Genomic DNA, 13194 nt, shown 5'->3' on the forward strand with positions numbered 1-13194 from the left:
GGGGTGGAGGAAAGGCAGAAGAGACGGAGCAAGGGAATATGAGGGAGAGGGAAGACATGCCGGGCTGGGGAAACATGGATAAACATGGTGGACTGAAACCCAAGGAGGTCACAAGAACTTATACAAGCAAGACTCACAGAGGGCAAAGACACAAGGGGAAACACTAAGTAATCAAGCAACTAAACAGGGAATATAAGAAACTCAAAACAGGATAACTAGGCACAAAAGAATAAACGTAAAACTAAAAAGGTGAACTTGTACATAAATCATAAGACAAAATGACAAAAGCACAAGAAAACTCACAATGCTGGGTCAAATGACGCAGACCATGACACATATATCCCACACTGGTGACTGAAGTGATGCTATAACTATGGAGAGTGTGATTTGATGTGTGAATTCTTACCTGCAGAATTGAGTGTAAATGCAAAGCCAGCATCCCCACTTGTCTCTGTCCCACTTATTGGGCTTGCCTAACCTGCCTGCTACCACTGATGTACTATTTACTGATGATGTAAATGTAGCCACCCCTGTAACAACAAATGCCCAGCTAATCATAACTAAAAATGTCAGTTTCACCAGAGAATATCCAAAGGATGCTGTCAGTAATGTGCATCAGTTATTATTAATCCTTTATTTATGTAAGGACAAGAAAGACATTGTGGACAAAACAAGACACCCCCCATAATCTTTAGTGACAATATTGTAGTTAGTTAAATGGTCTGATTGTTCAAATCTGTATTTTCTTTGATTGTGGTAAAATAATGTGTGCCCCAGTCTCCAAAAATGACATAGTGCAGGAAGCGTAGTTATTCCTCCGTTACACCACAAGAGGGAGTATCCCCTAAAATGAGCAGCTCTAGCGGGAGTAAAGAAGCCAGCCACTACCCATAAGGCAGTGCGCCTATAAGCGTTATGTGAGACTGCAAAAGTGTGTAACGCTGTGCTATGTCCATGTATATATTTGCAGGTAAGCAGATACAAGATGGTAAATAACTTAAAATGTGTCTACAGATGAGTCCACGGGGTTGCAGAGAATGTGGGAAAGTTGGCCGTTAATCCCCACTATGTGTCATTAGTGTATAAGTTATTGGTAGCGATGTGAATTAGCTGTGATGCTAACGATTAGCAGCTAGATCTGATTCATTAGTTTGTGTGGAAACCTCGTGGCACTTTTGTGGATTTATACCTGTACCGGGCTGTAATCACAGCAGATGTAGACTGGTGGATCACACTACCTTGTGTTTATGTTTATTTCATTGTTCCACTGTAAGAAATATTAGTGGTTTGAGTTTAAACACTACCCATAAGGCAGTGCGCCTATAAGCGTTATGTGAGACTGCAAAAGTGTGTAACGCTGTGCTATGTCCATGTATATATTTGCAGATGCAGTAAAGGCGAACTCACAAAGCCACACTGGTTTCAATTCATTTTAATTCAAGTGTGCAACAAAATTTGGTGGCAGCGGTGGGATCAGCGGTGCTACTGAGAAGCAGTGTGAGATTACAGAATCGTCACCCACAGTATGGAGTTGGAGCGACTGCAAGACCAGCTAAGTGAGAGCTTGCTACAGTTAAGGTCAGACCAACTACAAGAAGTGTGTTTACAAGCTAAAATCTCAATCGGAAAACAGACAAAGAAGCACACGCTGATCAGAACAATAAGTGAAGCAGTTGAAACAATTATTGAAGTGGAGGAAGAGGAAGTAGCACACACATTCCTGGACAGATTAATTAAAACTGTTAAAGAATTAAAGGAAAGAGATGACCCTACACAGGAACGTGAAGAGAGTGTCAGTAGGGATGCGGTTGCATTGGCCAGTCTACAAGAACAATATGCAGCATTGCAACTAAGTTTTCAAACCTCAACAAAAAGGTTAGAGGAAGAAATGGCAAGATTGACAGACAGAATGGCCTCCCAAGAAACTAGTCAGGGTCTGGCTGCACAGTTACCTACTCGTCCATCACCGTTACCTGCTTCACCAGCAACACAGCCCCCTGAAGTGACTATACGCAGGGAATTTAGAATCAGTGGCCAAATTGGGGAACGGGGTCAGAAAGACAAACTGTCATACTCCAACCTGATTCATCAAATCGAAATGGGACTTAAAAAGAATCACAGCGAAGCTGAAATTATTGAAGCTGTTGTTAGGGCCATAAGCCCAGGCCTAAGTCTCCGTGATATGTTGGAGATTAAAACAGACCTCACCCTCATGCAGCTTCGTACCATACTGAGGGGACACTACAAGGAGGATAGCTCTACTGACCTCTATCATCGGCTGATAAATATCACTCAAGGAAGTAATGAGTCCCCACAGAACTTTCTATTTAGGGCAATAGAGCTGAAAGAAAGACTCCTAGCATCATCAAGGGAGCCAGGAACAGATGAACAATACAGTGTCGAACTGATTCAGAAAAAGTTTCTGCGAGCCGTTGGCACAGGTCTGATTAGCGACAATGTGAAATACCAGATCAAACTCTACCTGGATGATCCAGCAGTCACTGACGATGTGCTGATTGCAAAGACAAATGAAGCGGCCAGCCTCGAGTGGGAGAGGCAACAAAAATTCAGAAAGACCATCCGAGAAATGAAAGTAAGAGAGATAAAAGCAGAGGCACAGTCAGTGCAGGAGGCAACGGTTGGTGCAGTGGGTGGGCAAGACCAGCCATTCTCCACCTCGACAAAAGGTAAAGCTGCTAAAGCACCAGCAACAGTGACACGCAAGGAAACTGAGCTGTTTGATATCATCAATCAACTAAAAGGGGAAATAGCTGAAATAAAAGGAGTGATTCGTGAGTCGCACCGACCTTCTCCCTCACACCGCCCAAGCCTCAAACGTGGCTGCAGGGATTGTCAGGACAGCAATAGAGGAGAAAACTGCGACCACTGCTTCAAATGTGGACAAAGTGGGCATTTGTCTAGGGGATGCAGCACCCGGAGAAAACTTCCAGACAGGGCAGAGCAGATTGGTATGTCAGCTAGCACGGTGAACCCACGCCCGTCACCCTCTTTTCAGCTACTAAACCAAGGTGAGCAACAACAAGATGTTCACAAACTCTTGACGGACAGTATAAAACATTTGGAGACAAAAGCAGCAGCCGCCACACCAGATAAGAGGAATGAAGCGGTCTCCGTCAGCCTCCTCTCCCCAAAACGAAGAGCCCAGCTCCTCAATCTTATAGGGAGGAAGCACCTGATCACCTGCCTGCTTGAGGGAGTAAAAACCGCAGCGTTGTGGGACACGGGATCACAGGTTTGTCTCATAAATGAAAAATGGAGACAACAGAACATCCCACACCTCAAAGTTAGGAGTTTAACTGAAATCATTGGGCCTGGTATATTAGATGGGAGGGCAGTAAACCAGACACCAATCCCATTTTCCGGGTGGGTTGAAATCAAATTCAGGTTGCCCACAGAAGAGGCTGCGCAGTTAGAACTTCTCGTGCCAGTATTAGTAGCTCAGGAAGACGGGGTGGCGGAGGAGCCAATAATTGGCTTCAACGTGATTGAATACATGCTAGAGAGGGGAATAGAGCCACCTCGTGCTGTAACAGAAGCTGTTAGCACAGCATTCTCCATTGACTGTAAGAAAGCTGAGGTCTTTATAAAGGTGATGAAGAGTGGAGACGATGGGCTAGGTGAGGGCAGAGTGAAAACTGGGAGAGAATTAATGAGTATCCCACCTGGTCAGACAAGAGTGGTCAAGTGTAGTGTGAGAGCAGGCCCACTCCCAGCAGGTCAGGATGTACTGTTCGAGCCCAGCCCCTACCCTCAGATGCCAGAGGGATTGGAGGTGCAAGAGGGCGTTGTCCATTTACAGCAAGGCAGCTGGTCCCGTATGAGCCTCCCAGTCACTAATACCAAAGCTTATGAGATCATACTGCCTCCGAGAACTGTTTTGGGACAAACTCAGAGGGTTCGAACTATTTACCCAGCAAACACAGTGACAGTGGAAATAGAACAAATGGGAACAACAAGATCTACTGTAGAAGCAACAGCTACACCTCCAGCTAGCCAAATTGGGGAACAGGAAAACAGAACAAGAAGCAACAGTGAAGGTGTATGGGACCCCCCAGTTCCCCTTGACCATCTCCCTCCGGCACAGCAGCGGAAGATCAGACAGCTATTAAGGGGGGAGAGTAATGCCTTTGCTCGTGATGAACAGGATGTTGGCAATATACCCTCACTGCAGCTTAAGATCCGCCTCAGTGACCCCACACGTGTTCGCCGAACATATACATAAGTGCCTAAGCCACTTCATATTGAAGTAAAAGAATATCTGGAAGACTTGCTTAATAGAGGGTAGATAAAGAAATCAAAATCCTCCTACTCCAGCCCAGTATGTGTGCGGAAAAAGGATGGCAGCCTCCGCTTGTGCTGTGACTGGTCTGGTCTGACCAGTCACAGGGTCAGACCAGTCAATCCCTGACCGCCATCCCATACCACGCATACAAGATATGCTCAACACATTGAAAGAAAGCTCCTGGTTCTCGGTCTTAGACCAAGGGAAGGCTTTATCACCAGGGCTTCCTGGAGGAGTCAAGTCGCGCCCTCACTGCATTCATCACACCCTGGGGATTGTATGAATGGGTAAGAATCCCTTTTGGGCTGTCGTCTGCGCCGGCTGAGTTTCAGAGGGTGATGGAAGAATGCCTTGCAGGGCTGCGGGACGACATATGTCTGCCCCTACTTGGATGACAACCTTGTTCATTCAAAAACATTTGAGGACCACTTAAATGATCAAAAGCAGGTCCTGCAGCGTTATCAGAGCCATGGAGTGAAATTAACACCCAGGAAATGTGAACTGTTCAAAAATCAGGTGAGATTCCTGAACTCAAGATGGTCACACCATGGCACACCATGGACCCCGCTGACATTGCGCCTGTCCAAGCTTTAAAACAAAGGAACCCCACCACAATTGGGGAAGTGAAGAAGGTGTTGGGATTCATCTCATACTATCGCAACTATATTCTTTTCACGCATTGCAAAGCTACTCTATGACCTTTCCCTCCTCAGAAAAAACAGGGGAAGGGAGAGACAGGAAGTCAAAACACAACAAAAAGACAAAGAATCAAGGGGGTCAGCTACCATCCTCTCACCTAGTGGCATGGTCAGCTGAGCATCATCAGGTGGTCTGTCAGCTAGTCAATTTCCTCATTTAGCCCCCAGTTTTAGGTTATCCCGACTTCGAGCAACCATTCATCTTACATTGTGATGCATCGTAGGAGGGACTTGGAGCTGTGCTTTACCAAAGACAAAATGGGAAGCTAGTGGTTATTGCATGTGGGTCTAGGACCCTTACTGCCCCAGAGAAGAACTACCACCTCCATTCAGGGAAGTTGGAATTTCTTGCCCTGAAGTGGGCCATATGTGAGAGGTTTAGAGATTATCTCTACTATTCACCACCCTTCATTGTCTATACTGACAACAACCCCCTCACATATGTGCTGACAATGGCAAAACTGAATGCAACCACACACAGATGGGTAACTGAACTCGCTGACTTCCAGTTCTCCATCAAGTATCGACCTGGCAGAGCTAACAGAGATGCAGATGGTCTCTCATGAATGCCCTTGGATATGGATCATTACATACAAACTTGTACAGAAGCAGTGACACCTGAGGTCCTAAACAGCGTGACTCAGGCTCTGGCTGTTCAGCTGCAGGGAAGTGAACCCTGGCTCTGCCCGTTAAACATCTCAACTGTGGTAGCAGAGCAAAGTGAGGAGGTAGGGATGTCAGGTCTGGAAATCCCTAAGACAAACTTAAGAGATGCACAAAAAGAGGATCCTGTAATTGGGGAAGTCCTGAAGTATGTCATCTCTAATCGGTGGCCAAAAGGCAGAAAACAGGCATGCAACAAGGAGATTGCTGCCCTGCAAGGGAAAAACAGAAACTGCACCTTGATGAGGATGGTTTACTGTACAGGAAAACACCCAGCCAAACACAGCTACTCCTGCCTAAGAAGTTCCATTTGCTCGTTTATAAAGAACTTCATGAAGACATGGGCCACTTGGGGGTGGAGAGAGCTTTGGCCCTCATTCGGGATCGCTTTTACTGGCCTCACATGCAGGAGGACTTGGAGCATTACATAAGACAGGTGTGTAGCTAAAAAAAAACAAGCATTCCAACAAGCCAACCAGAGCTCCACTGATCAATATCACTACAAGGTACCCGTTTGAACTGGTCTCCATTGATTTTTTGCATTTGGAGAAATGTAAGGGAGGGTATGAGTATATCCTCGTGGCCATGGACCACTTTACACGATTTGCTCAGGCTTATCCCTGCAGAGATAAAAGTGCCAAAAACAGCGGCAGAGAAAATATTTGGAGACTTCGTCTTGAAGTTTGGTTTTCCCACACGGCTCCATCATGACCAGGGAAGAGAATTCGAAAACAAACTCTTTGCCAAGCTGGAAAAATACAGTGGAGTCAAGGGATCCAGAACCACACCATACCACCCCCAGGGAAATGGCCAGGTAGAAAGGTTCAATAGGAGACTGCTGGCCATGCTTCGGAACCTCCCAGAGGGAGCAAAAGCAGACTGGAAGGCATCCCTGGCAAAGGTGGTCCATGCGTACAACTGTACGCGCAGTGAGGCCACTGGATATGCCCCTTATTTCCTCTTGTTTGGGAGGAACCCCAGACTCCCTATTGATATGATTTTTGGTCTCACAGCTAATGCCAAAGCCCTTCTCATCAAGACTATGCCGAGAAGTGGAAGATTTGCATGAAGGACGCTTACAAATTGGCCTCAGCGACAGCCTGTAAGGAGAGTCGACAAGGGAAAGTGCTCTATGACAGAAAAACACACAGTGCAGAGCTGTATCCAGGGTGCAGAGTACTGGTCCGGAATTTTGGTGAAAAGGGAGGACCAGGGAAACCGAGATCCTTCTGGGAGGACCAGGTGTTTCAGGTGACACAAAGGAAACATAAGGATAGCCCAGTATATGAGATTAACCCAGAAAATAGCAAGGGACGTGTCAGAGTCCTCCACAGGAACCTCCTGCTGCCATGTGACTTCTTGCCAGTCAAAAAAGTCAACTCACATGCAGAACTGAGAAAGCAAAAACAGAAAAACAACAAGGACAGACATGAGCGACATGAGCAAGAGCACAGTTCAGAGGATAAGGATGAATGGAGAGCAATCAGAGGACTGCCGGCAGAACAAGGGGGACATGGTAGACAGCCCTGGTGGACAGAAGCATCAGAGTTCAATGCAGAGAGTGGAGCTGTCAGGAGGGAGGATCTCTGTGATGACAATGACATGGAACACCAGGAGGACTGCGAAGAACAGAATCCGGGCGGGGACAATATAGAACATCAACGCGACCAGCATGACGAGGATACAGAGGCATAAGCGAACAATAAAGACACAGAGCAGACGCACCAGCTTGAGATGGAGTGCAGTAACCAAGAGGACACTGACCAGTCAGTGTGAAAAAGTATCCTTTCAGAATGAGAAAACAAAAGCTAATGTTTACTTACCACAAAGTTAGGACAGCCGACATTAGCACTTGAATAAGTACCTCAGACACAGTCATATGTTACATACTGCAGTAAAGTAGTTATAACAGTTACATTTTCAGGTTTTCATTACTGCTTTATTAGAAAAATAGAAATGTTAATTCTGTTTTGTTAGCCATAAAGAAGAGTCAAAAGAATTAGTGTAGTGACCCGGTATGAGAATGGCACCCTATTTTATGTAGCGAGGTTAAGTCCAGGTGAGGGCACCTTACTCAGTAAAGATGCAGATACCCGTGATATGGATGGAAAAAGCAGTGGACTGTTATCGTGCACAATAACACCTGCTGCGACATATGACATGAAGGGGAGATACATGTCATGTGTTTCACTGTGGCTAGCAGTGATGCTGAACTCTGACTCCTAAAGAGATGTAGCCTCCTACAACCAACGTATAGTTGCCACATAAGGACTGATATTGGTAGAATGTCGGGATGCCATTAACGTTTTGAGGGGAGAGTGTAAGGACAAGAAAGACACTGTGGACAAAACAGGACACCCCCCCCCCAATCATCTTTAGTTACAATATTATAGTTAGTTAAATGTTCTGATTGTTCAAATATGTATTTTCTTTGATTGTTGTAAAATAATGTGTGCCCCAGTCTCCAAAAGTGGCATAGTGCAGGAAGGGTATTCCTCCGTTACACCACAAGAGGGAGTATCCCCTAAAATGAGCAGCTCTAGCAGGAGTAAAGAAGCCCAGCCACTAACCATAAGGCAGTGCGCCTATAAGCGTTATGTGAGACTGCAAAAGTGTGTAACGCTGTGCTATGTCCATGTATATATTTGCAGATGCAGTAAAGGCGAACTCACAAAGCCACACTGGTTTCAATTCATTTTAATCTCAAGTGTGCAACCCAAATTTCGTGGAGCTCAGGGCACTGAGCACCGCAGTGTTTGCACAGCAGCTCAGGGCGCACTCGCGGAGCAGATTCTCCACATGGAGCGGACATACCCGGACTCTCTCATCATTGCTCTTGGGGACTTTAACAAAGCCAATCTGAGCCATGAGCTTCCGAAATACAAGCAGTATATTAAATGCCCGACCAGAGAGGAGAGGACACTGGACCACTGCTACAGCACGATCAGCGGGGCCTATCGTGCGGTGCCCCGCGCTTCACTCGGACTTTCTGATCACGTCATGATCCACATGATCCCCGCGTACAGACAGAGGCTGAAGCTCTCCAAACCTGTTCGTGAGGACCAATAAAACGTGGAGCATATCGAGTGGCTGGTGGAGAGCTGTCGCACGTGGTTGGGGAGGTCCACAGATCACGGATCACAAGAAGTGCTGCTTCTATATCAGCTGGAAGACGAGTTTGTGACGACACTGTTACTCGTCCTACTATCCTCATTCTTCTGTGAGGAACAGATGTGCCCCATCTACGCATCCCAAGGGTTGAGGTTATATAACAATGACACAACCCTGGTTTACTCCTAAACTCAAAAAGCTGTGGCTGGAAAAGAGAAAGGCGTTCAGAAGCGGAGACAGGGACTGCTACAAAGAGGCCAAGTACAGGTTCACTAAAGAAGTGGACATTGCTAAACATCAGCACTCTGAGAAGATGCAGCAGCAGATCTCAGAGAATGACTCGGCCTCTGTGTGGAAAGGTTTTAGGAATATCACCAACTACAAGCCTAAAACCCCCCACTCCACTGACGACTTGCTCTTGGCCAACACCCTAAACGACTTCTACTGTCGTTTTGACGAGCCATCAGGCAGCCTTCACACCTCCAACGACCCCAACAATAGAGGCACTTTGGACACTCATTCCCCCACCTCTCCCCCCTCCATAGAGCCATCACCGCCTTCAAACTGTTCACCTGCAACACCCGCCCCCTCACCCCACACAAAAGAGGATTTCACACCACCTCCTCCGACCACAACTCTTCATATTCATGAAGCAGATGTGAGGAAGCAGTTTAGGAGTCTGAATGCTCGAAAAGCTCCCGGCCCAGACGGTGTGTCTCCTGCCACCCTCAGACACTGTGCAAACGAGCTGGCCCCAGTGTTTTCTGGCATCTTCAACTCCTCACTGCAGGCATGTCATGTGCCTGCCTGCTTCAAGTCCTCTACCATAATCCCTGTCCCCAAGAAACCTAGGATCACTGGACTAAATGACTACAGACCCGTGGCTCTGACATCTGTGGTCATGAAGTCATTTGAGCGCCTGGTTCTCTCCCATCTCAAGACCCTCACGGCCCCCCTCCTGGACCCCTGCAGTTTGCATATAGAGCCAACAGGTCTGTAGACGACGCCATCAACATGGCCCTACACTTCATCCTGCAGCATCTGGACTCCCCAGGAACCTACGCCAGGATCCTGTTTGTGGACTTCAGCTCTGCCTTCAACACCATCCTTCCAGACCATCTCCGAGGCAAGCTTTCCCAGATGAATGTGCCTGATCCCATCTGCCGGTGGATCACTGACTTCCTGACGGACAGGAAGCAGCATGTGAGGCTGGGAAAGAATGTCTCGGACTCCCGGACCATCAGCACCGGCTCCCCTCAGGGCTGTGTTCTTTCTCCTCTGCTCTTCTCCCTGTACACCAACTGCTGCACCTCCACCCACCAGTCTGTCAAGCTAATCAAGTTCGCAGATGACACCACCGTCATTGGGCTCATCTCGGACGGGGACGAGTCTGCCTACAGGAGGGAGGTTGAACGTCTGGTGACCTGGTGCAGCCACAACAACCTGGTGCTGAATGCCCAGAAGACAGTGGAGATTATTGTGGACTTCAGGAAGCACATAGCCCCACTCCCCCCCATCATCCTGACTGACACCCCCATCACCTCTGTGGACTCATTCCGCTTCCTGGGTACCACCATCACCCAGGACTTGAAGTGGGAGCCCACCATCACCTCCGTCATCAAGAAAGCCCAGCAGAGGATGTACTTCCTGAGGCAGCTGAAGAAATTCAACCTGCCAACACGGACGATGATGCAGTTCTACACTGCAATCATCGAGTCCATCCTCACCTCCTCCATCACCGTGTGGTACGCTGGAGCCACTATCAGGGACAAACAGAGACTGCAGCGTGTTGTGCGCTCTGCTGAGAAGGTGATTGGCTGCAGACTCCCATCTCTGCAGGACCTGTACACCTCCAGGACACTGCGGCGTGCAGCCCGGATCTCAGCTGACCCTTCTCACCCTGGACACAGTCTGTTTGACCTGCTCCCCTCAGGCAGGAGGCTCCGGTCCATTCGCACCAGAACCTCTCGCCATAAGAACAGTTTCTTCCCCTCTGCTGTTGGACACATGAACAATAACCACATGACTGTCCCCGCCACTAACACATGACCCTACGCTGTGTCACTGCATCATTTCATGTTTGGCACTGATCACCACCTGCACTCATGTATATATCTTTCTACGTAGCACTCATAATTCTTATTCTCATGTATATATCTCATGTATATCTCATGCACATATCTTTCTTTCTACATAGCACTTTAATTCTTATTGTTTGCACTGAAGCACCGCAGCAATTTCCTAATGTTGTAAACCTCAACATCTGGCAATAAACCCCATTCTGATTCTGATTCTGATTCTGATTCTGAAAAGGGACTGATTGTTTCGTTGATCTTTTAATAAAGAAAAAATATGTGTTTTTCTTTTAGTGACTACATCTCCAAAGTGTGCTTTCCCAGAGAAAAGCTCACCAATCTTTACCAACATGTTATTTATTGTTTTAAGACTTTTGTATTTTTGTTTTTTGTGGCTGCTCATGGGGTGCGTTGCAATAGCCAATTTTGCTTACAAAACTTCCCAAGTGACCCAGAAGAATCTACATACAGTGGCTTGCAAAAGTATTCGGCCCCTTGAACTTTTCCACATTTTGTCACATTACAGCCACAAACATGAATCAATTTTATTGGAATTCCACATGAAAGACCAACACAAAGTGGTGTACACGTGAGAAGTGGAACGAAAATCATACATGATTCCAAACATTTTTTACAAATAAATAACTGAAAAGTGGGGTGTGCGTAATACTTAGTAGAACCACCTTTTGCTGCAATTACAGCTGCCAGTCTTTTAGGGTTTGTCTCTACCAGCTTTGCACATCTAGAGACTGAAATCTTTGCCCATTCTTCTTTGCAAAACAGCTCCAGCTCAGTCAGATTAGATGGACAGCGTTTGTGAACAGCAGTTGTCTAAGAGAATATTGGGAGCAACAACACCATGAAGTCCAAAGAACACACCAGACAGGTCAGGGATAAAGTTATTGAGAAATTTAAAGCAGGCTTAGGCTACAAAAAGATTTCCCAAGCCTTGAACATCCCATGGAGCACTGTTCAAGCGATCATTCAGAAATGGAAGGAGTATGGCACAACTGTAAACAATAATAATATTAATAATAATACATTTTATTTGAAAGCGCCTTTCAGAACACTCAAGGACACTGTACAAGTTTGCTTCTTTCACATAGCGCTTGAGTCTAGCAACTGCCTTAATCATCCTCGACCAGTCGGAAAACTTGTGTAAGCGATCTAACAGTGACCTTTGTTCCTCCCCTTGTATCTTGTGGACTTGAACCTTCTTAACCTCCGGGTCACTGGTTGATAACTCTCCCACCTTAATTTCCCCACTGGGTATGATCTTCTGCCAAAGGAGGTCTGGGCCTTTGAACCAGTTTGATGCTACAAGTTGTTCTGCTGTGAGACCTCTTGAGGCGTGGTCTGCCGGATTATCTTCGGAAGTTACATACCTCCATTGGGTTGAATCTGTGCTTTGTTTGATGTGTTCCACTCGGTTTGCAACAAACACATGAAATCTTCTGGCTTCATTGCTGAGGTATCCGAGTACCACCTTCGAGTCAGTCCAATACCTTTCTTCTGAAATTTCCATTTCCAATTCCTTTTTCAGCATGTCACCAGTGCGCACAGCAACAACGGCCGCTGACAACTCAAGCTGAGGTATAGTTGTGACTTTGGTTGGTGGAACTCTTGATCTTCCCATCACCAATGAGCAGTGGACTTCACCAGTTGTGCTTACTGCTCTGAGGTAAGTGCACATTCCATATCCAGATGCACTTGCATCAGAAAAATGATGAAGTTCGTAGTGCTGTGCCTTGAAGTTCGAAGGAATATAGCATCTGTGAACCTTTACGTCTGCAAGGTTTCCCAGGTCACGCAACCAATACTCCCACCGAGGTCGAAGTCTGTCAGGTATGTTATCATCCCAGCTGAGTTTATCTTAACACATTTGTTGCAAAATCTGCTTTCCCAGCAGAATGAAAGGTGACACAAACCCAAGTGGATCGAACACAGAGGTGACTGTGGCCAATACTCCTCTTCTGGTGAGTGGTTTTTCCTTAACAACTACTCTGAACTGAAATTGATCTGATGCCACACACCTTTGTACACCAAGTGCTCTTTCCATGTGTACTTCACCGAGTGCCATATCTAGCTCTTTGGGAGCTGCAGCGCATTCTTCTTTCAGAAGCGAAGCTAGAACTTTGGTGCTGTTTGAGATGAACTTGTGCAACCGAAGTTTGCCCATGCTGCAGAGTTTGCGTGCTTCATTAACCAGCTGTATTGCCTGATCTTCAGTGTCAACACTTGCTAGTCCGTCATCAACATAGAAGTTGGTTTTGATGAACTTGATGGTTTCTTCATTAAAACTTCCTTCCCCTTCAGCTGCAAGATGCTTGAGGCCATAGTTGGC

At 46.6% G+C, this 13194-nt stretch overlaps 1 protein-coding gene across 1 annotated transcript; it reads left to right on the forward strand.

Moving 5' to 3' along the window:
• Positions 1–647: 647 nt before the first annotated feature.
• Positions 648–6301, forward strand: LOC121812845. Its single transcript, XM_042215952.1, has 2 exons — positions 648–970; positions 1387–6301. Exon 2 carries the CDS (start codon positions 1526–1528, stop codon positions 4241–4243), a length of 2718 nt encoding a protein of 905 aa, XP_042071886.1. The 5' UTR covers positions 648–970; positions 1387–1525; the 3' UTR covers positions 4244–6301.
• Positions 6302–13194: the final 6893 nt, after the last annotated feature.

Source organism: Haplochromis burtoni, unplaced genomic scaffold, assembly GCF_018398535.1.
Source record: "Haplochromis burtoni strain Fernald_Lab_line unplaced genomic scaffold, NCSU_Asbu1 Contig_880, whole genome shotgun sequence".
Lineage (NCBI taxonomy): Eukaryota > Metazoa > Chordata > Actinopteri > Cichliformes > Cichlidae > Haplochromis > Haplochromis burtoni.